General features: G+C 38.0%; 1 protein-coding gene across 1 annotated transcript in view; it reads left to right on the forward strand.

Moving 5' to 3' along the window:
* Positions 1 to 6,958: 6,958 nt before the first annotated feature.
* The window catches only part of polrmt (polymerase (RNA) mitochondrial (DNA directed)), a 51,650-nt gene continuing 34,035 nt past the window's right edge, over positions 6,959 to 24,573 (forward strand). The window contains exons 1-9 of the mRNA XM_008407210.3: positions 6,959 to 7,290; positions 8,040 to 8,138; positions 8,353 to 9,185; positions 10,015 to 10,148; positions 15,088 to 15,274; positions 18,620 to 18,769; positions 20,564 to 20,731; positions 20,944 to 21,114; positions 22,567 to 22,806. Coding sequence (XP_008405432.2) covers positions 7,158 to 7,290; positions 8,040 to 8,138; positions 8,353 to 9,185; positions 10,015 to 10,148; positions 15,088 to 15,274; positions 18,620 to 18,769; positions 20,564 to 20,731; positions 20,944 to 21,114; positions 22,567 to 22,806 — 2,115 coding nt within the window. The 5' untranslated portion in view covers positions 6,959 to 7,157. The remainder of the gene's footprint in view (positions 7,291 to 8,039; positions 8,139 to 8,352; positions 9,186 to 10,014; positions 10,149 to 15,087; positions 15,275 to 18,619; positions 18,770 to 20,563; positions 20,732 to 20,943; positions 21,115 to 22,566; positions 22,807 to 24,573) is intronic.

Here is a 24,573-nt window from a genome sequence, read left to right on the forward strand (position 1 = left end):
CAAATTACCCATAAGCTAAGCAAAGAAATTCAGATTGTCTTATTTCATTTCGCTTCTAATTTAACAAGTCATATGCCTTAATTTCTTTCACATGCATATTTTTGTAAAATACAAAACAAGAGCTGCAAAAATTCATTTGTGAGCTTTATAAATCATCTTTTATTTCGAGGGGGGCTGGTTTGACTTGCAAGTACCACTTTTGGGTCCTGTTTGTCCAGCATTAGAAATGCTTTTGAGTGTGAAAGCAGCTTTACACTGTTTAAGCATTTTAACCACTTCCACAGACCTGCTGTTCCATCTATATTATATCTAACCTTTAGCCATTAGATAAAGAAAAGAGGACAGAGAAAGAGACCAGCCACGTGTTTTGTATGTTTTTTAACTAAAAATTGTTTACCCTTAAATACAGTGGTGTTTGTACCTTTACGGATGTATTCTGTTTTTGTATTTCGGTCACATTTGAAAATTTCAGATCATCAAACAAAGAAAAAGAAGCAATGTTTATATCACTTCCAAATTGCTTTTAATGAAGATCTGTTAAATATACATATATGAGAAGGGAAATAAAAATAAAACATTTTTAGTTTATATGAAAATATACAGTGATTTTACAAAAGAAAAAGCAACATTTAGTGCAAATTTGTATGATATTGATTTGGGTACGTTTAAGTATTCATTATGAGCAGTGGTGCTGATGGTTCTTCTGTGCTGAAGAAGGTGCTTCCTGGTCTCTTCTGCTTATGCTGGTCACTCCGGAAACTGGTGAGCCACTGACAAGGTGGACCTTGGTCCTGTTAACAAGGTTAGCTTCTGGTGGACGATGCCTGGGTTGATGTTGTTAAAGGCCGAGCTGAAGTCCACAAACAGGATCCTGTTCGCAGGATGAAGTGCGGCCCCAAAATGATTGCATTGTCTGCTAACCTCTTTGCTCAGTAAACAAACAGCAGGGGGTCTGTGATGTCCTTCAAACTTTTCAACTCCAGTCGCTCAAAGGAGTTCATGACCACAGGCGTAAGGGTGATAGGGCTCTAGTCATTCAACCCTGTGATGGTGTGCTTCTTGGGGATCCAATGAATTGACTTGATAAGCCACTTAAAAAAAAATCTGGTAAATAGAACCTGTCGACAGTGCAAGGAACGCAAGAAGATCTTGTAAAACAAGACATTTTGTCCTGATAAAGAGAAATTCAAGGTGAGTGACAGAATCTATGACATCAAAATGACCATAATAGCATATCAATGACCCACCCACAAGGTTAGTGTTCATGATTCAACAATAAGACAAGGATTAAGCAAGAATAGGAGCCTCAAAGCCCTACACCTTGAAAACCAAAAATAACACAAATACCAATAAACCAATCTGTCACATTCAGCAAAAAAAACAACATCTGGACGATTATCAAGACTTCTTCACATGTTCCATGGCAGCCGACATACAACAAACCCAGAATTTTAACCAAAGAACATTGTACTGCAGTGAAATGGTCTGAGGCTTTTGCTGTTTTGGGACTTGATGCTCCCAAAAGGGAAAGTTCCAAAAATTTGTTTAGGATCTTAAGCTCAAATTATGACAGCATGACTTCATAAACATGGTGTGTATTTGATGCAATCTTTTAAGGCCATTTAAGCCCAATTTTGTTTTATTTTGAATGAAGCTCATCTCCCTATTATCATGGTCCAACTGACAAGCGACATCTTGTCTAGCCTGGATATTTCAAAAGTGCTCAATTTTATTGGTTAGCCTGGCATAACCAAGTTAGTTGGTTAGTTTGATGCCACCTATTCCAACTGGAAATAATATTGTGTTTTTAAAAGTGAATATACTTGGTGCCATTTCTGCCTTAATGTAAGTTTTGCAATGAGATCAATTGTCTATCGACATTTATCAATCAAAAACTTGAAATATTTGACCTTATATATGTCCCCCAGTTCTGCGTGGTGTGTTTAAAAAAATTTAATAATAAAAAGATTCATAAGGTATAAAATCATCTGTTGCTTTGTGCCTTCACTGTGAAAATGGTAATTGTAGAAAAACAACACATAGAGTAGGAACAAGAGAAACAGAGGAAAATTGAGCTACAGAAGACACAGTTGTTTCTTCTTTGATAGTTTCTTGTAATTAAAATCACATATCCTTCTATGTACTTAAAATCTCTTTGCAAAATGAAGAGCTTTCTGAGGTCATCGACGAAGTTTGGGCCTCATGTGAATGTCAGATGTGGCAGCAGATTGCATTGTGGTGTCTTAGAAGCAAATGTTTGGGCTCTGAGCTCAGTGCCAGACCATAGACAAGTGTCTTATGTGTCCCTTTTCTCTCAATGTCTTAACATGCAACATCCTGCTGTTTTACAGTGCTACGCTCTGATGTTGTAAATAACAGCCTTTCGCTTACTTTCGTGATCAAGACATGTGGCACATAAACTATCTTGTCAAGTTCCCATCACCTAAAGTGCACATTTGTAACCTGCAAAGAAATGTATGTCACACACTTTAGTTTATAACTCAAAAAGGAAGTGCCTTACATTGAAAGAAAAAGAAATCCATATCTCACAGTACGGAAGTGGCTGCAGATCTTAAGGTTGAATATTCTTTAGAGATTTATGAACATACAGCTGTAGAAACATAAACACAAGATTGCATTTGATATCACGGCCTCATTCTCACGGCCTGGGTCTGATATACAAATATTTCTTAATTATTACCTTACCAGTGTCTGAACTGTAATGTGTATTTGTACCCTATTCTTTAAAGTAGCACAATAGTTACTTTGATAGGAATATTAATGTTACTAATGGTTGTCAATAAAATCACACTGCAAAATAGTGGTGCTGTTTTAAACAGTTTTCACAGTTCTGTCCCAAACACTTAATTGCAACAGCTACCATGTTGAATCCTCTACTAGGGCTATCCACTCATATCTCTTTACAGGAGGTGCAAATAGTTGTGGAGGCCCCAGTAAACTGGACTGAACTGAATAGAAGAAAGAATAAAATATTATACACTGTCCAAAATATTTTTAAACCCGGACAAATTTTGTTTTTGTGGACAATGGTCGACAAAAGACAACATCATTGTTGGTTTGTTAGTAATATCTGGTTAATTGACCAACCATTTGACTCCTTTTTCCCCACTCTTACAAGAATAATTGGGATGTGATAAATCTGTATCTAGTGAGTTTTGTTGAGCTTTGCTGCTGTGAACTGATTTGTGTTGACCTGTGTAATGTGGGTGTGTCGTGAACAGAGAAAGGCATGCAGAGAGCCAGGCACCCAAAGGAGGATGTTCTCGAGGCGAGGAACCTAATCTTTCCCAGCAGGGATCGAAGCAGCTCTGTAAGTATCTGAATAGAGATAATATCTCTATAATGAGGCCTGTTTTGTATCATCAAAGTCTTCAAAAGGATCTGAAACCTGACCTCCTTCCTAGCACGGACAATCCCTCAGTAAAAGCTCCCTATTATTAATTGTTTTCTGTTCCTGCGAAATACTTGTCTTGCTTTTTCTAACTTTGTACCCTTGGACTGCTGCCTTTTAACATAGCTACTTGGATTTCACCATCTTTTAGCAAACATTTTCCTTTTTCAATAAATACTTTTCCACATGCATACATTGTGCCTATGCAAACAATATACCAAAGTCATATAATTCAAGAAACAGCCTATTTTATGTAAAATCAGTGATTATTATGCAGTTATTGTTTTGTGATCTTAACAGCGCCAGGTAGATCAGTTCAGACCAAAGCACAGGTGTGGATAGATATCTCTAGTTGTGATTGGCTGCTAAACAAACGGATGTAGTTGAAGGAACTGACAAGACCACCACGGTTTGGACCTGCTGATGACATTTGCATGTCCTGCTTCACAATCATTGTTCATTGTTAGCAGTGTTGTGATAAGCGAATTATCTTTCAGATGCTAACGGAGTTTTGAGAGATGTAAGTGCAGCTCTTAGCAAGATAACAAGCAAAGGTCCAAGCATCTGATAGAAAGACTTGAAAAACAATTTACACCTGTGTGGACAGATAATCTTTTCTATATAAAGCACAAGGAAGCAGAGACAGACAGACAGACAGACAGACAGACAGACAGAGGAGGTTGTTAGGTGAACTATTTGAAAATGCTGACTCTGCATTTTTTCACTCCGCAAATAAAGTCAACATTGTTCACAGCAGCTTACACGAGCTGCCCTTTGAGTTGGTAATCATATGATTAGATGACTCAGTTATTATAAACGATTATAAAATGCAAATCTGTGGCAGCCAAGTAAGTTACTATTTCTCTCGCTGGTACACATAACAATGCGTACCAGCTAACAAGGCTTTTTTTTTTTATCATTTAATTTTACGCAACCAGAATGGTAAGGGAAGAAAAAAAATACCATTCACCTTGGTTAGGTGTTCAACAAATCATGAATTTATAAAAAAATAAATAAATTACCTCACATCCTCTGTTAAGTAGAGTGTAGGATCTGTGATTGTAGACTAGATTTTTAGAAATTAGTTTTTCAGTGGGTCTTTGAGCAGCAAAATTATATGGCCAAATCAATACAGAAACAATTCACCAGGTCTTTCATCAAGGAAACAGAGAGATTTTACAAAGAGTGATGGTCAAAGATCTCTATCAATTTCTCTTTCTGTGTTTTCCACTCTTGTGAAGGAGATTCAGTGCAAAAATCAGGTTGTCCAATGGTCCAACAGCTGGGGTACTAACAGATTTTATTAAAAACAAAAAAAGGAGATTTTTCTAAACGTCTTACTGTGAGACTGTGTTACATCAACAAAGCACTAATTTATTCAGTACGTCATCACCAGGGGTAATCGGTTCACCCCTGCATGTACGCTCAGCGGGTTCAGACAAACCGTCAGACTCGTGTCAAAAAGGCATTTTAGCTGTGCACAAAAAATCTCACAGAGAAGCATCTCCCTGGCCAGGTTAAGCTGTTTCAACAACAGCCTACTCTCCGTCTGTTCAACAAATAAGGCAGCCCCTACAAAGGTGTGCAAAAGAATCCCCATGATCAAAGTACGTGAGAATGGCGGCCTCGTCGTGGCCTGGGTATTATCAGGCCCCATGAAAGCCTGTCTCCTCTTTTGTTGGTAGGGGCATTGACAGTCACTCACCAGGCAATGACTGTCACGTCGGCGCAAAGAGCCAGCCGTCGACAGGGGTCGACCACATCAAACGGGGCTGTCAGGGGGCCCTGCTTGTGAACTGTGGCAACAAACACCTCCTGATCCTCACCTACAGCTCAAGAACAGACACCCGCTGCTGTGCTTCCAGCCACTGCCTCCGCTGAGAAAAGATGTTCTGTCCGGACCTCATTTCCTCCTCCACTGCACCCCTCCCAGCGACCACCACCTTCCCTTGTCTCTCCCCCTCTCTGTCAAGTAGTGCTTGTGCTAACCTCCCGTATGCTGACACACAAAGGCTCACTAAAGTGGTTTTTATGAGTGTATGTGAAGGGAAGGCCGGTGCTGCTGGAGGTCAGAAAGTGTGCAGGATGTGAACAACATAGTACAGTTTTACTGTCAATTTGAACCAGAGTCACGCTTGATTTTAACTTTTTTGGGTTGCGACTTTAAAAGTCACAGGGTGAAAGGAGGCGATGTATTTCAACAGGTTGCGACAAATACTCTTTCCTGGATTACCTACAACATTTTTTTTTTTTAGCTTTGTAGTGATGGTTCACACTTAAAGTTAGTTCTTTAACTGGGTTAAAAATATGTTTCTGTCTTCAGAAAAAGACATCAGGCATTGAAAGATTCCTCTATTAACAATAATAAAACATTTTACAAAATGAATTGAAATTAAAATGAATCAAAATTAAAATTGTGGCAATTACTGTATTAGTTTCCAATCAAAGCATAGTCATTGCTATGATTAAAAAAAAATGTTTTCATGGCATCTGTTTGGCCAATCAATAAAGAGGGTCTTGAGGTCCTCTTCAGATGCCATACTTTTAAAGCATTGTGCTTGATTATAATGACAGATAAAATATGGTGCCAACAAAAAAGAAGACCAAATTAAACCACCACTGTCATTGATTTTTCCAGGAAATATTTGTAAAGCCTAACCCAACACTCAGGCAAACTGTTCCTTTAATCAAGCAAATGAATATGTTTGATGTGTACATCAATGGACTCTGTGTACATTCCTATACATGTCTTAGACATGAGTTAATTAAAACAAATTAAAACAATACATGAAATTTGTCATACCTTTATGACAGATTCACCCTCCGGCAAGTTCAAATGAATGTGGACACTGCCATCTATAGGTCAAACATGTGTAAGTTTTATTTGAAAACGATGAGGGTGCACAAGTGATACCAAAATATATGTATAGTATTTAAAGTATTGGGAACCTAGTTAAGTTTTACTCATAGTAATGAAAGATAGACACTTTAAATGTTAGAGACTCTTTGGTATTCATGCTTTGGTGTGTGGACCACTCCGCATTCTTGCTCCTGAGAATAACTGTCCTGGGATCTACTATCTTAGCAGTGGACAATGGACCAAAGACCTGTACTTAATAGTATTATTATTTTTGGTATTACTTCGTGTGCTAAATCTTAACATATCCATGTCATTATTCACTGTACACTACTTCAATTCTTAATATTGAAGCTATATGAATTAATTAATTTATACCACTATTATTATTATTATTATTATTATTATTATTATTATTATTATTATTATTATTATTATTATTATTACTAACAATAATAATTACTACTACTACTACTACTACTACTACTACTACTACTAATAATAATAATAATAATAATAATAATAATAATAATAATAATAATAATATTTCTAGCAGCAGCAACAGTATTATCAACTGCAACAACTAAATAGGAATAATACTAGTAATAGAGTAAAAAATATTTTTATTACAACAAATTACAACAACAACAATAATAATAATAATAATAATTTGCAAAGAAAAGTATCCACGATTCCTCTATGGAGGTATGTGTGTTTTGTTTTCGCATATACATCCACCTCCATATTCCTCGAGTCGCTGTTCGATGTAATCTGAACTCCTCTCATCAGGCCTGACGAAGGGGACATTATCTCGGCTGCCGATTAGCTAAGTCTATTCCAATATGGCAGCGTAGTGCTCTTGGAGTAACGCGGCTGTTACATGTCAACATGTCTGTTCTCCGAGCTTGCTCTCTCGCCAAATGCCTCAGTCGGCGCAGTTTAGCGGACGTTCGCAGGTGTTTTGCGGACCGCTGCCAGCTGTGTGTCTCTGTGAGAAGCGCCGCAGTCAGACGGATTTCAGGTAAGCCGCAGAAGGGAACTCTGTTCCTGAGGGATACCAGTTTATCCTCCATGAAAAGTTTACTTATATCTTCGTGTCTTACCCTTAAAATAGTTTCTGGCTTTCATTCCACTAATAATCTGGTTTTGCTCAAAACCTCAATTATTCTTCCTTCATCGAGTAACTTTGTTAGCTTCGTGGTTGGTCCACTTGATGTAGGCAAACAAAGTGATAAAATCACGTTTCCAAACGAATACACAAAGTTCATCACCAACTATTGTTCTCGAGGATGACTTCTACTGCTGTATCTTGATGGTTGGTGGTTTAAAATTTCTTGTCTCTTCGTCCTTGAGCCAGAGACTGAGGTTCCAGGTCATAGAACAACACGAGGTTTTTTCTCTTTTATGTGTCACTGCGGGATATTTTGAGTTTATACTTTAAAACATGCATGTGACCTTAGAGTTTCAGTATCAATATACTAGTTATGCAGTATTGCAACCTCATAGATGCGCACGGATATAGTATTAAGTGTAGTCTTTCAGCTGAATGAATTGTCCCTTATGCTTGCATGTTTTGTATTCACATTACTGACTGGATGAGAGTTGTAGTGACATGGAAAATAGTGAGAAAATTGAGAAAGAAAATTTACAAATGCACGTTTTTAAAATATCTTCTCGAGATCAAGAATGAAAGACAAAATGTTAGTTTTTGAGAATTAGAAGCATGTTTATGTTGGACACCTGAACCAGACTGTGCTTTTTTTTTTTCAGAAACACCTTTGTACCTTCAAAGAAGAAATATTTCATCTGTAATCCCGAAATCGGAGGATGCAAAGAAACGTGTTCATGAACAGTCTCAGTTGTTAGATGGTATGTTGACTTTTAATTCACAAAAAAGAATTGGAGAATTGCCTTTTAGAGGACTTACACACACAATGCATGTTGCAAGGCAAGCTCCAGTTTTGATAAACAATGTTTTACCAGACAAGAAGCAAATCATATTTTAAGTCTCCTTCTGAAGTTGTGCTGTGTTTTGTGTCATTTCAGTGTAATGTGATATTTCCCTTCCCTTTCCTATTCACAGTCCTTGAAGCCAGGATACAGCAACTCCAATCTGACGTCGTTTTAGATGTCCAACATGCAAAAGTCCAGTTTCTTAAATCTCCTTCTTTTCGGGGAGGTGTTTCATCTGTAAGGACTCTCAAAGGATCCTCTAAAGACAAAAGCGACATTCCTAAATCTGGGCAGGCGGTTACAAAAAGGGCCTCCAAGTCTCAGCCGAGCCGCTGGATGGAAAAATTATCTGAGGAGCAGAAAAATAAACTTAAGAAACAGCAGATCCTCCAGCAGAAAATGCAGAGAAACATTAAAGAAAAGCTACCGGGGAAATCTAAAGCTAGCGAAAGTAGCTCGATGCCCACAAGTACAACATATAAAACTATATCTTCTGGCGCAAAGAAAAGGAGAGGTGGCATGAAGCTGTCAGACGAAAACCGCTCCTCGGTTTCTTCAGCAGCCGCAGTAACAACAGCCGCCACCTCATCAAAAGCAGCCGAGGCACTTAAAACATCTAAACAGAAGCGGAGAGACTCAAAAAGTAAAGTTTCTGACAAGGACGCAACAAATAAACCAGAGGACGGAGACCTGGCTGAGATTGAGGAGCTTGAAAAAAGACTTAATGAGCAAGCACAGCAACGGATATGTCTGAGTACGTTGGAGCGCTGCCAGGAGAGCAACACAAGAAGTTCATGCGCGGACATCCAGCTTAGCATCCGCTGCTACCTGGAGGCGTGCGTGTTTATGGGGGACGTCGAGCGCTCGCAAAGGTTCCTGCTCAGTCAGCACAGAGTTATGAGTCGACGTAAACAGCTTACCACAGATATTTACAACATTATGATGAGGGTGTGGGCCAAAAAGGTAAGTGCCAAACATCCCATTTTAGAGGGTTAATACGCTGCCGTTCCTTGACAACAGCAAAGTTCTACAGGTTTTATTTGGATTTTTTTATAACGAAGCTTTCACCAACTAGAGCATAAATGTTAAGTGGAAGGAAAAAATATTGCTGGTTTCACCACTTTTCTTGACAATATCCTATTTATATTCATATCTTTTTTCCATTTTCAAATTATAGGTTGAACAATTTCCTGTGAGACGTTCAAAGTCCATGTTGTTTCGTAACCTAACTCTTCTTTAAGGTTACAAGGCTGCATCGTTTTGCGTCCTTGATGTGTTGCTGATGTTCATAAAGTTTCCCTAGATAAACCTCTACATTGAAAATTATTGGTTACACCGGAGTTTATTTATGACTACCAGAGTACAGGAGGATGGATCCAAACCTATGCCACACTTTTCAGATTTTTAGTTGGACAAAATTTTAAAAGTATTTAACTATTTTCATTAGACTTTACAGTGATGCAGTAGTATGTGCTTTTCCTAACACATCAAATTCTGATAAATTACACTACAGCTGGTGGTTGTGAAAAATTTAAAAATGATTCATGGGAGAGTTAATATCTTTGAAAGCATGTTACTATAAATTCACAAGGAGATTAGCGTCTTTCATGTATTTACATTACGGTTTCAGCCAACTATGCTTTTACACTTTTATGTATGGCTTTCAGATATTAGAGGTGTGTGTTTTTTTTTGTCTTTAGGTTTAATTTCCTTTCTTTTTTTGTGTGTTATCAAGCATAAAGCGAGGAAAGCATTTTTCTCAAACACATAATCGTAGTTCTCTTCTCTTCAGGGCACGTTGAATCAAATCGGTCGGATCTTTATTCTGCTGGAAGAAGCTGGTCTGAAGCCGAACATGGGCTCCTACTCTGCTGCACTGGAGTGCATGGGCCGAAATAAAAACTGCCCCCCAAAAGTAATTTCGAGGTACGTTTGCGAATGTGTACATCACTATGCAAACCAAGATTACAAAGAAATTGTTTTAGTATTATATTATTTTGTATTTTTTTTTATAGATTTATTTAGAAATGTTGACATTAACTGGATAAGAAAAATATCTCTAGGCAAAGAACCGTAGTAACAATACCAGAGTTTTGCCACCAGGGGTCATGCTGTGGCTGTTTGTGTCTGGTAGTGTATGGAAGATACAGTTTCTGTTTGGTACACTCCTCAGCTTCATCATTACCTTAAATGCTGACTAATGTAATTAAATTGCATCTGTTTCATTTTATCTTTTAGACAATTACACATTTATTATCCATTTCTAATTTTAATCTTTTTTTTGTTGCAAATCTAGAAAAGCAAGTGATACAAATATCTGCCAGACTGTCGGTGTTGAGCTTTTTTTTTTTTTTACATTGGCTTTAATGAATCTGCGAGACATGGCTCATGGCTTCAAGAGAGAAAAGTCTATGCAGCAAAATTGCTCTGTTTGCATTTTGCATCAGTTGCCATTTATCAGTTGATCTGCTGCCTGCTATTAGATTTTATTTGTATTTTGTGCTGCACATAAGATTAGTCTGGAGTTATTGTGGCTGCAGGGTATAGTGGGTTTTCTCTTTAATTTATCTCAATGCATATGACTACATAGACCCTCGTTATTTATTATTTCTGCACAGATACATACAAAATGAGGTAAACAGAGGGAACCGAGTGAAAATATAATACTAAAGACATACAAAGTGAGTGATGGGTATGAGACAGCATTGGCAAATTAAAATTTTATTTTTATTTTTTTTTGCTCCATAGACTATTTCAACAAAGCTAATTGGGATTCAGAGGAACCATCTCTCTGCGACTTGAACAAAGATCAGGTTTTATGGAAATGGAAATCACTTGAAAAGTCCCACAGAGGGATGAATAGAGATACAGAGAATCCTGGACAGGTTTTCCAAATTTTAAGAAAAATAGACATTGGTGTTGGCAAATCAAAGCCTGATTGGTTTATCTCTAGTTGTTTACAACTTGCTAACTAAAGTTAGCAATCGAAGCCGATACTTTGAGTCTATTATTTTAGTAAGTTTTCTTTGCCTGCTCATAAGACGAATCAAGCCTTTAACTTCAAGCATTTCAGTCCAAGAGAATATAAGTAATTTTTATGCACTTTATTTGAAGTTCAGTAGAAATCTGCTTATTGAAAGGTATAATATTGTAATTTCCTTATTTTTGATTGAGTTTAAAATGGTTACCTCTATCAAAGAGGTTGACTTAAAAAAAAAAAAAAGCAGAACTTGGTGCTATCAGTAGATGTTGCATCTGTCATCTTTTTTCTCTCTGAATTGTAAAGGGAAACTGACCGTGGTGTAGATTAACGTGGGCCACACATGTATTATCTTTTAGAGAGTTTCATGTTTAACTCTTGAAATGTGACTAATTAGACAAAGTAGGAGTCTGTTCCGCTTTATCAAGCCTCATTTCAATTAAACATAAAACCTGCTTTCCCTTTTTTACCCAGCTTAACCATCTTTAACACGTAAAGCCTGATCGATGACTGATTTATGGGACATTTTGTTCCATTCAGGGTCCCATGCGCTGATGCGGTTGCATTCGTAATGTAAAACTGTCCTATTCATATCCTCATATGATTCCTGTTTCAGTAACAGCACACGCAGGAACCTATGAACACACACACACACACACACACACACACACACACACACACACACACACACACACACACACACACACACACACACACACACTGGGAACATCGCCCTATGCTGTGCGGTCCAATAGCAGGCCATGTGGCAGGCCGATAAGGTTGGCAGCGAGATTGGGTTGGTCCATCGATCAGTGTAAGCTGATCCAAACATGACATTGTGGTTCTGCAGCGTTGCATTCTTTCCCCAGTCTTTCCTTTATTTTAACTTCCTCATTATCATCCTGAGTCTAGTCAGTTTTTTTTTTTCTTTTTTCCTTTCCTTTCCCCGCCCGCACTCAAATTCTTCTCTCCTATTAAGTCACTTCTACCACATCCTTACCCTGAACGTACCCTTTTATAGTTTGCGACTCTCTCACGGAGACACACGCACTCATCCCTTTAAGATTTCCTTTTGAAAGCGCTGTGTCCTCCAGAGCTCTGCTTTCCCCAGGGTGCAGCAGAGCAGGCACCAGGCTGATTATGCTCTATCTGTCAACCTCTCTGCCCTCTTTGTTCCTCTGGACCACACTGCCAGCTCCCAGACTAATCCTGCCTTTGTTCGAGGCTTTCTCGTTTGCTCAGACCAAAATTGCACGTTTCAACACGAGTGTCTCCAAGGCGGGAGGGGAAAATGCCGTGACCCCCTTTGCATCGCCGTGCGGCTATCTCGAGCTGCGGAGTGCTTTTGTTTTTGCCGGTGACAAACAGATCCCAGCTCTCTTCTGATTAGTTTTTAATAGGTGGAAGCTGCTGAGCCACGGTTTTCTCCTGACGTTAATTAGCTCACTGTTATTTATAATTGTCTGGAGTAAAAGGTGTGTGCAGGCTGAAGCAGAGCTCTGCTGTCCTCTGTGACTGGTGATAAATGGGTTTCTTCTCGCTCCCTCCTCTCGGCTTTGTGGTGTTGTTGTTTTGGTGGCCTCTAGGGGGCACTGCAAGCAAACGCACCTAAGGCGACGTTGTATTTATCTTGCCTGAAAGTTTTGCAAACATTCATTCTTAAACTATTGTGTGAAATACAGCCAGCCTACAGCCCAATGAGTGAGCATGCAAAATATGATGCATTCAGAGTAAAATGTTTAAATTAAAGATGCTTCCAGGGCACTAAAACATTTTTTTAAAGAACAGCTAAACCAATTTATCTTTAAAGAACAAATATTTAATTTGCAGCACCTTGCAAGTATATTGATGATGTGTGAATGTTTGTCACTGTTTGTCTCATTCAAACCATAGAGGTCAATGCATTTTAATGGGATATTATGTGGTTCAGCAACTCAAAGTAGGGCATGACTGTGAAGTGATTTTCTGAATGTCTACCAAATACAGTTTTGCAGATATTCTCATTCCACCCCTTCACTGTGCTACCCTTAAATAAAATCCAATACAAATAATTAATAAATGGAACTCCCTGTAACTTTATCTGAGTAGTATCAATACATCTCTTCTGTAAAAACAATAGTGATGAAACAGAATCGTAAAAAACACAGCAGACAGTCCAGTTCTCAGTTCACGCTGTGGGGAATGCTTTTATTTCAGTACAAACAGACTTTTCAGTTTTTAATGTGTAAAAATTATATTTTCAAAACCGTATGTTTTCATTGTTTGCTTTAGATGTATTCCCTACCTTGGATGGGTCTAAGACATAAAATCCCATTGGAAGTTTGTGGTTGTAACGTGACAAAATGTAGAGAAAATGTGGAGAAGTTAGTGGTACAAATACTTTGGTGAGGCACTGCACTTATAGAAAGATTTTATTAAACATTTCATCTATATTCAACAGAGCGTTTGCTCATTGGTATAATCTGGATTCAGTAATGAAGACTCTTTCTCCCTCTGGGAGATCTCCTGGTGATTCTATTCAAATATAAATTTCACTGTTGTTGTCAGGAGCCATCTGTGCCCGGATCAAACTGTTCAGCCTGACAGAAGGATTGTCAATGCAAATGCCCAAATTTATATTCTGTAGCACTTTGCCTTGGATTTTTTTTTTATTCCTTTTTAAATCTGAATTAATCAGATAGTTGGCAGGTCATTATTATTCCAGCATCCGCAGGCAGGTCAGATGTCATGAACTTTCAAATTGTGATCTGACATAACAACCATAAAGTGGCACACTTCTGAAAATCTTTGTCACGTGTTTTAATGGGCTGGGCTCTGTAGAAGTGTGTTATGTCTACTATACAATTAAAAATGTCTTGTTTCATGAAATGCTATTGTAATTGCAAGAAAGGAATTAGATACAGAAACTATTACATGAGTCTATATTCTAAAGGAAATCCATATATAACCGTCACCTCTGATGGTTTATTTTGTGCAACTACATCTAGAAGCAGCTGTTTAATTTAACTGCATTTCTTGAGTTTTTACATTGCTACAGAAATGCCTCATAAAATAGTCTAAGACCTGCATATAGTTTTATCTAATATTTTTCTGTTCAATACTGTCAGAAAGAAAATGTTAACAGGAGTATTGGATCTTGTTGCTTTATTATTTTATTTTGTGTATTTTTTTGTATCCAGATCTGCGTTTAAATATTCTGTATATTGTTCTCTAATGCATAAAAACATAGCAAACATGATGGTGCTGAAAAGTTATTTTGTGATATTTTCTATTACAAAAACACGCGCGCACAAAACAAACTAGCAAAACAATAAACCTGTACTTCCAGAGGTTGTTATTTGATCTATTTTTAAGAAGAAATATGTATTTTAATTCTTTGAATCCTTTGTCTTTTACAATATTTTTCCTAACTTCCAGGTCAAACCTTTTATTCGAATAACATTTTTTGCATACATTTTCTGACTGTTTCCAATGAAACTCAACAGGAATTTGAGCTACAGAACAAATCAGTCACCCGGGGGTTGAGATCAACTCTCACTGGTGAAATGTGGAAATTTTATTTCTTGTTTCAGATTAATTTAATGCAACAAACTCTACTTTTTTAGTTTGCAAAAGCTTTGGCAGCCGCCATGTTCTTTGATGCACTAAAAATCTGAAAAATGTTTGGATTCATGGTGAAATGTTTGCTGAATTAAAACCAAGTTTATTCATATAAGTTTGCCTGTGCTACAATTTCTAAAAGAGACTTTAAAACCTTTAGATAAAACTGAAAATCAGATCAGACTGTAAAAACAAACACAACAAAAAAAACACGACTGTCTATGAATCACAAATTGCAGGAAAAAACAACAACCTCCCACCCTCTGGCTGTGTCTCGTTGTCCAGGTGTCTGGATCAAATGAAGAAGGATGGGCTGTCTGTGGATGATCTGTTCAGGGAGTGTGTTTTCCGACAAGATGAAAGGGACATGCTGCTGAAGGCAGTTCAGACTGTAAGACCAGACTACGAGCCCAGCCTCACCCTGAACATGAGCCAGTGTTCCTCACCACTTGTTAAGGACTTCTACACAAATGTAAGTCGGATGGAGTTTCAGGGGCTGATGATTCGCGGCGTTACGCTGCACTCACATTTTCCACAAACTCTGATATTTCACTTTTAACTTTTGCCGATTTGAGTGACTGTTCACTCAAATCGAGTAAACAGTCGATTTGAGTGATCGACTCAAATCGACTGTTCGAGTATCCAAATGGAAACAAAAAACAAACATTGATGCCTTTGTTAAAGTTAATCAGTGCATCTAGCTTTTTTTTATTATAATTTTTTTTCTATTTAGGTAGCTAATTGGGTTGTAGATTACTTTGTGGCAGTTTGTCCAATATGCTTTGTCAGGTGAAGTACCAGAAAGGCCTGTGCTTTCTGTCAGAAGACTCCAGTGTGACGACGATAGATTTGATTTTCACCGCTTAACAACCAGAAAGCACAGGCCTATTTATAGTCACCCAGCTCTGCTGTCTAATGGCTTCTCTGCTTGTGTTGCCTCTCTTCCTCTCACCTCTCCTACTTTATTCTCACCTCCCTTTCTTCTTAGGCATGTCACGTGACTCATCAGCAGCTTTTTGAACAATTGCTGTATTTTTAGCCTGTGTCCATGCACCATTTTTTATTTATTTTTTTACTTGTCTTCTAACTGATTGTCATATTTTTGGCCTGATTGTGTTAGGTTGCTGCTAACAGCATGTGATGTGATTTTTATTTTATTTTTTTATCCTGAGGTCATGCAGTGATAATACAAAGAAAGTAGGCCCTCTTTTACGTGTTTAATAAAACTCCTCTTGTCTTTACCTGGTGCTAAAGCTACTGCCGGTATATCCAACCTCAAATGTATTATACCCAGTCATTATTTATTTAAAGAAAAATATTGCCAAAATGTTGCATCAGTACATGATTTATTAGCTCCTTAAATTTCCCCTGGGATCAATACAGGCCATCTAATCTAATCTCACTTGACCTCTACAAGCAAAAACAGGACGGTGATCCACTTCTATACGACCTCTTACATTGTTGTTGTAGGGAGTTGTGTCTTGCCTTCTTAAAACGGATTCAGCTCATAAAGTTTGTTACGTCATCACTCATATTCATTTCCATTTGTGATTGTGTTTGATTTGAGGCTTATACTTTAAAGCAAATTTGCACTAGCTGGATTTATTTAAGATGACTCAACAAAATTACTCAAGTTTTCCAAATAAACTTTGAAGGGGTTTAAAGCTGTAGCATGTAAATTTTATATACATTATGTTTGTTTTTTTTGCATATTTATTGAAACTTTCACTATTTCCTGACAGTATAACAGAGAATCTGTGCAGGAGCACACCGATTAGTCAGAAACAATCAATCAGAGCCATGATGAGGGTGTAGCGCTGTCATTCATACTTTGACAAAAAAACAAAGAAAAAAAAAATTGTTACTGTCAACGTGGAAATCTTGGCAAAGAGTTTACCACTGAAGCCAGCAAATTTTTTTTGTCCTAAAATTATAAAATGTTAAAATTGAAAGAGGGGCACCTTTTAATCTATTAAAACATGTATAGCTAAACCAAGATTATTTATCCATAAACTTGGCAGAATTAAAAATATTTTCGTTCAAGCAATTATTTTTTTTCTGATAACAAACGAGAGCAGTATATTTATGTTACTACCAGTCAGAAGAAATCTATTGGTCAAATTAATGCATTATTTTTTCAAACTTGAATCTTCTAGGGTTATGCATATTTTTGGCTTCTTCCGAAATATGAGAACAGGTTAAATGTGCCTGTTTCTTTAACGGCGACTTTGATAGCCTTCGTACAGGTAAATTATCCAACCATGACTGACTTTTTGGCTGGTCACTAGAGCTTAAAGGCCGTCCAAATAACTAGATAAGAGAGGAGCAGCCCGGACGGCCTCTGGAGAGTTTTGATTTGCTGTTTGCAGCAGAAGCCCGGTCTAATTAGAACATTGTTTGTTGGTGTGAAAATGAATTTTGATGAAGCTGTAGATCGTACAAAATGCAGTTTGATCTAGTTTCAACATGTCTACAGAGACTGATGCGTTTTTTCCTCACTGATTTATTTTGGCCTTCATTGCTGTTAATCACACTAACCATGCAAGAACTAAATAGTGCTACTTCCCTATTCAAACTTTATTCCACTCGGTTAAATAACTTGAGTCTGCTTTTCTGGATAACTTAAATACCCATTTTCTCTGCATTCTAGCCATCTCAAAGGTTGGTTGGTTGATGGTTTTACTAAAATAGTTGTCTGGAACAATTTGTATTATATGATGCTCAGGACCTTACATTGCCTCCACAGACTTGTCTTCTTTCTTCTTTCTCTACACTTATCTTTCTTTCTTTTCTTTCTTGATGCCATGTGTTCCCCAGGTAAGACTGCCTATCCATGTGAACACATCGCAGCTGGGCCACCTTCTACAGTTGCTCCATGGTTGATGCTTTTGGGACTATTGCTGTCCCGTTCAGTGGGACAACAAGACAACAGGGTCATCTTGGGCAACCCAGCTGCGATGTAAATGCAATATGTATTCTGAAGCTTTTCTCTAAAAGCCAGCAGTAACCTCTTCGGCAGTCTGAGCTTCTGTAGCTCATATATTAGATCGGACCACATGGGCATGTTTTTTTTGTTGTTGTTGTGTGCATCAGTGAGCGTTGACCAACGACGGCTTCAGAAATCAAGATATCCGAACTCCTTCAATTTCAAGAACAAGTGAGAAACCAAGATCTGAATAGGTTTCCGAAGACATTGGACTTTAAAACTCTAGTGAACCACAAATAGAGAAAGCTTGGATTACCAAAATTATTGGTCAGAATTCATAATTTCGCCATTATGGAGGAGACTGGGCTTAACATTTTTGGGACACTAGGTCAAATGTCCACTGTTAAAACTTTTAATCTTACAAGCATGGATTGGGAAAGTCCTATTTTCAGCAATCATGAAACATTGCACAGAGAATAGCTGAGACACAGCAGCTGTGCATCAGACATGTTGATTGTGCAACATGCATCACGCAGCACCAGCACAGCTGGTGTGAAGCTGCTGTAAAGGCTCAGTTTTTATGCACCTGCGAGTTTAAACGAGGTAACCTCCATTCGTCTGCTGGCAAGCATTTCATCCAAGACGCTGGTTTCCCTACTCTGTTGTGTAACACTCAGCTGAGCCTTATGAACGGACCGGTGGGTTCACAAACAACCGGTCAGGGTTAGCTGGGAGTGTGTTTTCCATTTCAATGGACTTTAAAAGTTATTTAGCAGTGAAGCTTTTGCTTCAGACTCATCAAGATTCTATTTTTGTGGAATTAGGCTTGGCAATATTATCCACTTTTTAAAATTATTTTGTGTGTCTGTCTGGATTTTGTTTCTGTTTTAGAGGGAGCATCACACTTATCCCAAACTCGACTTCACTCAGGAGGCTCTCCAGAGGCGTTTTCAACATCAGCTCAGCGTGGAGCAGGCCTGCACCGTCACCATCGACTCTGTCGAGGCGATGAAGCCCGCCACCGAAAACATGGTTAAAATGGTAACTATACTCCCCAGCTGCATGTTTTCAACCTATAAAAAAAAAAACATATGTAGTACTGACAGCTTAAACTCCTAGGGTTAAAGTTCTCTTGGGTCACCCTTGTAATAATTTATATCCAGGATTGATGCCTTTTGGTATCTAGTGTCCTATTCTTGTGCTCAGCCTTTTCTTCAACTCTGGCATTTGCAGCCAGGCCTGGCTTGCCTTACTCTGCAGATGGGCTATGTGGGAAGCGAGCAGGCAAAGAGTCCCTGGTGGTCCGGCAGCATTTACAGACTGCCAGCGCTGAATAATTCTGCATTGTAATGGAGCCCCTCTGGAGAGAACGTGCAGTCACCTCTCGCTCCAAAGTCTGAACCAGTGTTTCTACTTCGTTCAAACTTCTGTGACACTTGAACCTGTGCAAGAAAGAACCGCTTATTCCCTCAATTACAGTGCTTAGATAATTTTGTTTAGCCAAGATGTTCTATTAAATTTACACAAATTCAGTTTGGTGAAAGATATTAAAACTTTGTATCAACAAAGCTTGCTGTAGCATTAACACTGGCATCTGGAATAAAAGAAGGTTTTACTTTTTCTGACTCATGAAGGGTGCAGCATTTAAATCCCTTCAGCTCTTTAGCAATTTGCTACAACTGCAAACGTCTGTTTTTTTTTTGTTTTATTTTAGCAGGATTTCATGTCATACAACACGACATCTACACATGAATGTAAAGTGGAGTCCACTTGTATCTTAAGCTCTGCATGAACCCATACAGAGCTCTTCTGTCAAAAGTGTCGTTGGGGAATATTAGTCAAGAAACACAAAGTCAATGGAGTTTAATTAAAAATTTACAAATGTTTTCAAATGACCTGACCTAAATTTAATTTGGCAAGACTTAAAATCGTTATCCAGGTGAGTTCATGATTTCTTTTACGTTCAGTTTACCATCCACTTTGCAATTGTGCACTACTTTGTAATGGTCTACCTTATGAAGTCTAATTTAAAACACACTGCTCTTTAATCTGACAAAATGTAAAATCATTCTAGTGTATTAATAGATTTGCACAATTGAAAATATTACATAATTTCTTTTTGTGTTTCTGCCACCTCCCCAGGCTGTTCACTGGTTGTTAATAGTCATACTAGATATTTCTATCTGATGGAAAAGTTGCTACAGGTTAATTAGCACATCCATAAATTAATCGCGTTGCATTTGCATTCATCTGTTTGCCACTCCTTTACAACCTGTCCTCACTTCTCATATACTCTCCATCCTTGGATGCATTCATGACCAAATCAAATTTAACATTTATTTTGTTTGTGCATCATTTAGATGAGATATTAAGTTGCAGCCTAAGGTTTATAAAAGCTGCTGCTTAAGTAAAATCAATATCTTAACTGTACCATAGCTAAATAAAATGGAAGGCTTTACTGTCTGTTAGTCTTTTTTTGTTTTTCCAAACCGATGGATACAAATATGTTTGTTTGTATTATATCTCCTCTCCCCAGAGTCAAATATCCAGGAAAATGAGTCTATCCTCATTTGCATTGTCTGTTTATCCATGAGTCTGTTTGGAATAAGCCTATCCCAGTTTTTTTTTTTTTTTAAATCTCATTTTGGAAAGATGCATAACGTGTTTTTCCCACTTTCATCAATACATTTTTATACCAAACCATCCCCCCAAAAAAATCCCACCCACACGGTGACTCCGGTAGAGTATACCTGGTGTGTGTTTTTGTCTCTTGCGTTGGGTTCGTTTTATTTTTGCTCTCTCCGATGGATGACTTCCAGTTGTGTCGTCTTTCAGAGGGAACTGCTGGCAGAACAGCGGGCACAGTGGCAGAAGGTTCTCCTCCAGGCGCTCAGGGAGAACAAGATGATCCTGACCAAAACCAACACCAGGGACTACAAGCTTAACCTTTATCCATATCTCTGTCTGCTGGAGGACAAGGAGTACGTTGACATTATGATACAGGTAACACGAACCTGTTGTACCTACCGCATGACAAAATGTCTCAAGCCCACAATGTCACTTAAGACTTCCCTGAATTTGAAAGAAATGTCATTTTTGTAGTATAAACTTAATGCGTTTCATTGTATTGTACCAGATAAGAATAAAAGTTTCCAATTTATATTTATTACTATGTGTGTTTTAAATACTCACTGAAGTTTCTGTATTTTCTGCAGAGTGTTTCTAACCTGCCTCCTAGTGGGGAGTCCCTGAAGATTTTAGCTCATGATCTGGGCAACAGGATCTACACCAAGTACTGTGTGAGACAGAAGCACCAGAATTGCTTTGTAGAAAAGCTGCAAAGTATTTATGGTGCCTACACAGAACTGCTGGCCAAAGATACCAAGGTAATTATATATTACAATTTATTTTTACATCCTAAATCCTGAGAAGATTAGTTTATGTGAATGATATATAAAATAGATAATGTATATTTATACTGTGTCAATCTTCCAGAGAAAACTGGCTATTTTCTTTTAACCCACATCATTTCCACTGCAGCAGCCAGTTCTAAATCAGATTAACAGGGTGGACATCTGCCAGTATGGTAGTACTTCAGTAGGTTTTTGTCCAGGAATGTGCAGCCATTGAAGATGGTGCTAACCAGTTTTTACTGATGAATGTCTCCAGAATTTTCTTTTCACTTCCAGCTGTGACAGATGATATTTCCTGTTATCTTTAAATAACAGGAGTGGGTGGAGTTCCTGTTTTCAAAAACAATATTTTTTAAATAGACACTAATGTTGAATATCGCTGTGCTTGCTTTACAGCGCTTACCTTTAAATGCATAGATAAAATTGTCTAGCCTATGTTGGCAAAGTTTTTAGGTTAATTAAATTATGTCTCGACTTTTCCTTTTAATGATTTTAGTACATGTGGTAAATTCAAAATAAATTTGAATCAGGAACCCAGCATGCTGCTGCTGAATGTTTTATGTTAACGGTCCATTGGGACAAGGCTTTAAATAGTAAAAAAAAGTTTTTGTTACAATCTTCTTATAGTGTAGAAATTATTTAATTTCTCTTTCACAGTCACACATTTTATGAGTTTGAATTGATGCTGTATATATAGCATATATATCAATTGTCCTTAAGAGTGCAGCTCATTTAGCATCCATTGGTGTTGCACATTTCCAATGACTTTGGAGTGAATTTGCTTCTTAACCACACCCACCACAAAACAATGTTTTATGCTTTATTAGTCATATTTAACCCTTTGTTTTTATTGCATTTTGGACTGCACTTGCACTCTGGATTTCAGTTTGGCCCTGATTGGAAAAAACAAGATGTTTTTGTATTTTTTTTAATCTTACATTGTTATGAAGTTTTGTACCTTTCTATCTTTGCAAACCAAGCAGCTCTGTTGCATCTGGATCTTGTGATAGATAATGAGAAATATTTGACTTACTGTCTTACTTTAATGTGAGTTTGCACTCTTTGTCCCTAACTCTGTGTTTTAATGGCTTCATACGCCCTTGGGAAGATGCTAAAAATATCACAATTATAACAAGCTAGATGCTTGTTTAACTCCTGTTAGCAAGCGAGGAAGTTTGTTAAGGTACTTGTTTTTCCATCTGAGGTCATTTATATGCATACTTTGTTGTTTAAAACAATGCCAATTATAATTTTTTTTCAGGGCAACTCATCTAAAAGTGTTGCTTGCTTGTCTCTGCTATTAGTTCACGTGTTTATTTTTTTCATGCACCAATTTTGAGGCCAGTAGATGTGCAACAAAGCTAGCAATCTTTATGTAGATTACTTAAACAAAAGTGTCCAAAACGTTCTGGTGTTTTCCTTCAGGTGTACAATGTCCTTCCAAGGGAGCAGTGGTGCAAACTGGAGAAGGAGCAGAGCTCAGGACCCACGCTACAGGGTGCAGAGACAAGTTGGCCATATGCTCTAATGCTGGAGCTGGGAACCTTCATTGTGGACATAATGGTGAAGAATCTTAAAATTAACAGTGACATCCTGAACCCCGCCTATGACAAAAAGCGCATCCCCATCCTCTACCACATGTATACCTTCCGCAGCACCAGACAGGTACAGACCCACTTTGTTATGTGCCTCTCTGATGTAGAATTCTCTGCAGTTGTTACCAAAATTGTACCTTACTTGAAATTTACTTGGGCAAGCTTCACAAAGTATCAACTCCACTCTGTTCACAAAAAAAAAAAAGAGAACGTTCTTGTAGCTGCAAACTTTCTGCATAATCTGCATTTAAAGACAGTTACAGCATTGATGTTTGTAATGCAATTTTGACTTTTCAAAACCAAAGAAAATGCAGAACATCATCTTGATTTGTGAGGTTGGGGGGCGGGAGGATGAGTCACTCTTGCACAAAGCTGAACACCACTGGATTCGAAATGTGTTGGTTGTTTTCCACACAAAACATTAGATGAACGCCTAAGAGACTGTGGATATGTGCACAGCCCGACGCCAATGGTTATCGGTCACCCTTAGTGGTTAAACTAGGAATTGTGTTTGTCGTTATTAGAGGGTACTGCAAATGTGGCAGTATGAAGAAAAATAGTTTTTTTTTAAAGACCAAGAGCATTTACTGACTCACTGTGATGATTTTAGAATTCCAAAGGAATCATGTTGAAATTATGCTGAGAACCACATCCTGTCTTGGAGCGCGGCGCTGCAAGGAGCTGTAACCATAAAGCTGCTGGACACGCACTCTGCTTTTTAGCAGGATGCCAAAAACTGATAAGGCCTGTGCCAGTTGATCCTGAGCCAGTCCCTGACGGCGGAAGAATGTGCCTAGGTTTTATCGATTTTTCATGCTGCAGTATGTAACATTTATAAAAAATTAAAAAGTGATACTCAGATGTCACTATGTTGTGATCGGTAATGAGAAATACAAATGAAATCTGTTTGGATTTATATATTCACAGTGTCAAGCATCTGAATTTGTGTGCTGACAGCTTTCTTGATTTATACTATGCTAGTCGTTATTTGTTGGAAATTGATTAAAAAACGTATAGGTTAGTTCTTAAGGGTTTACGCCACTCTCATTTACATGCTGCGCAGGGTATAGAGCCACATGACCCTTTTTTAAAAATCACTACTGTTTAGGAGCAGATGTTTGGGATCCTTATTTTAGTGACTCAGTAAAAGTTAAAGAAGTTTTTGAAAGCTTGTCTGAAAAAGCTCTCCAGAGGATTAAAAATAAAAGAAGAAATGAACAAAACTGTTCCATTTTTAGCCCTCCCAATTTGTCAAATTAGCTCCTAAATTAGGGATAATTATACACAGTTACATTAAGTAATTGAGAAAGTTATTGGTGAACTAGCTGTACAGCTGACCTTTTCATTAACAAAGAAAAAAGGAGTAGAAACAAAGAGAGCAACCTTTAAGGACTTGACCTTCACTTTTGTCACAAAGATTGTCCAGAAAGCCTGTTACCTTGAACACTTGAGCGCCCTTCTATCCAGCATGAAGCTCCTAGGAGGGTGATTTATAAAAACCACTTTCCTCTGTTGGGGAATGGTGGTGGTAGCAGATGAGTAAGATGAATAGGGCCCAGCCTAATCCCTTTTTTTTTCCAGCGTCCCCTTAATTGGCTCGCTGATTTACTGCCGTGGGAGCCTGCAGCAGGCTGAGGTGACCACGCTCGGAGAAACGGGCAGATGTGTGGGTTGTTGAGCTTGATGCGCTTTGACAGTGAGACATACTCTAGTCAAGTTTAATTCTTGTGTAATTTTCTATTCTTGTAGATTCAGGCCCTTTTCTCCATAGTGATTAACCCATCAGGGGGCATCCTAATGATTTTACTGCACAGCGTGAAGGTTTGAGTCATTGGAG

The sequence above is a fragment of the Poecilia reticulata genome, chromosome 4 (assembly GCF_904066995.2).
Source record: "Poecilia reticulata chromosome 4, P_reticulata-male-v2, whole genome shotgun sequence".
Classification (NCBI taxonomy): Eukaryota; Metazoa; Chordata; class Actinopteri; order Cyprinodontiformes; family Poeciliidae; genus Poecilia; species Poecilia reticulata.